This window comes from Rhincodon typus, unplaced genomic scaffold (genome assembly GCF_021869965.1).
Source record: "Rhincodon typus isolate 14 unplaced genomic scaffold, sRhiTyp1.1 hic_rhity00000071, whole genome shotgun sequence".
NCBI classification, from domain to species: Eukaryota; Metazoa; Chordata; class Chondrichthyes; order Orectolobiformes; family Rhincodontidae; genus Rhincodon; species Rhincodon typus.
This window is the reverse complement of record NW_025965709.1, coordinates 119704-120783: the sequence shown is the minus strand read 5'-3', so window position 1 is coordinate 120783 and position 1080 is coordinate 119704. Positions and strand designations below refer to the sequence as shown.

At 58.7% G+C, this 1080-nt stretch overlaps 1 protein-coding gene across 1 annotated transcript in view; it reads right to left on the bottom strand.

The window, feature by feature from the left end:
- LOC125488228 (alpha-actinin-2-like) overlaps nucleotides 1-685 on the bottom strand; it is a 19587-nt gene extending 18902 nt beyond the window's left edge. The window contains exons 1-2 of the mRNA XM_048621159.1: nucleotides 531-685; nucleotides 258-357 (exon numbers count right to left, since the gene is read on the bottom strand). Coding sequence (XP_048477116.1) covers nucleotides 258-357; nucleotides 531-650 — 220 coding nt within the window. The 5' untranslated portion in view covers nucleotides 651-685. The remainder of the gene's footprint in view (nucleotides 1-257; nucleotides 358-530) is intronic.
- Between the last annotated feature and the right edge of the window lie 395 nt (nucleotides 686-1080).

Below are 1080 nucleotides of genomic sequence, written 5' to 3'. Positions count from 1 at the left end.
AGGGAGCGGGCACTGTCGGAGGGTCAGTGCTGAGGGAGCGGGCACTGTCGGAGGGTCAGTGCTGAGGGAGCGGGCACTGTCGGCGGGTCAGTGCTGAGGGAGCGGGCACTGTCGGAGGATGTTGGGAAATGGATGTTCTCTTGCTGGGAGAAGCTGTGGAGAGGTGGATGAGTGAAAATGTCACATGCCACGGAGGGCAGACCATGTCCCAACTCATAACACAACCACTCGGAGGCAAGTCAAACAACACGCCATACCTGGTCGAATAGCAGAGACTGGAAGGACACGATGGCCGAGAAATTTCCCTCCTTCCTCGAACACAGCAACTCGCAGAGAGGCCAGAGTTGGCAGCACCACCTGTGACGGACACACTCACCTGTCAGTGCCCCTCCCTCCAACAGTGCCCGCTCCCTCAGCGCTGACCCTCCGACAGTGCCCGCTCCCTCAGCGCTGACCCTCCGACAGCGCGGCGCTCCCTCAGCACTGACCCCTGACCCCTAGGCCCTACCTACCCCTCTGGAGGGAAATACCTTTCTGAACACAAAGGGCTCGTCATCCCAGACCGGATTGAGGGAATTCACCAGGGTCTTGGTTCGAAATTTGCGTTTTGTATCGACCGGGAGACCAAACATATCGACCTCAACGTACATCCCAACTTTCCGATCGGATAGGAACTGTCCCGAGATGATCTGTTCAACAATATCACCCCATTAACATCAGCATTCCCAGCTCCATCACCTCATTTCACCCACCAGGAGCCTGGCTGATCGGAGCTGTACTATCAACAGGAACAGCACAGGCTGGCTGGAGAGGGGGCTGAATGGCCTCCTGCTCCTGTGGGACAGGCTCGACGAGGGGGCTGAATGGCCTCCTCCTGTTCCTGTGGGACAGGCTCGAGGAGGGGGCTGAATGGCCTCCTCCTGTTCCTGTGGGACAGGCTCAACGAGGGGGCTGAATGGCCTCCTCCTGTTCCTGTGTAACAGCGTCGAGGAGGGGGCTGATGGCCTCCTGTTTCTGTGTGACAGGCTCGAGGAGGGGGCTGAATGGCCTCCTCCTGTTCCTGTGTAACAGGCTCAAAGA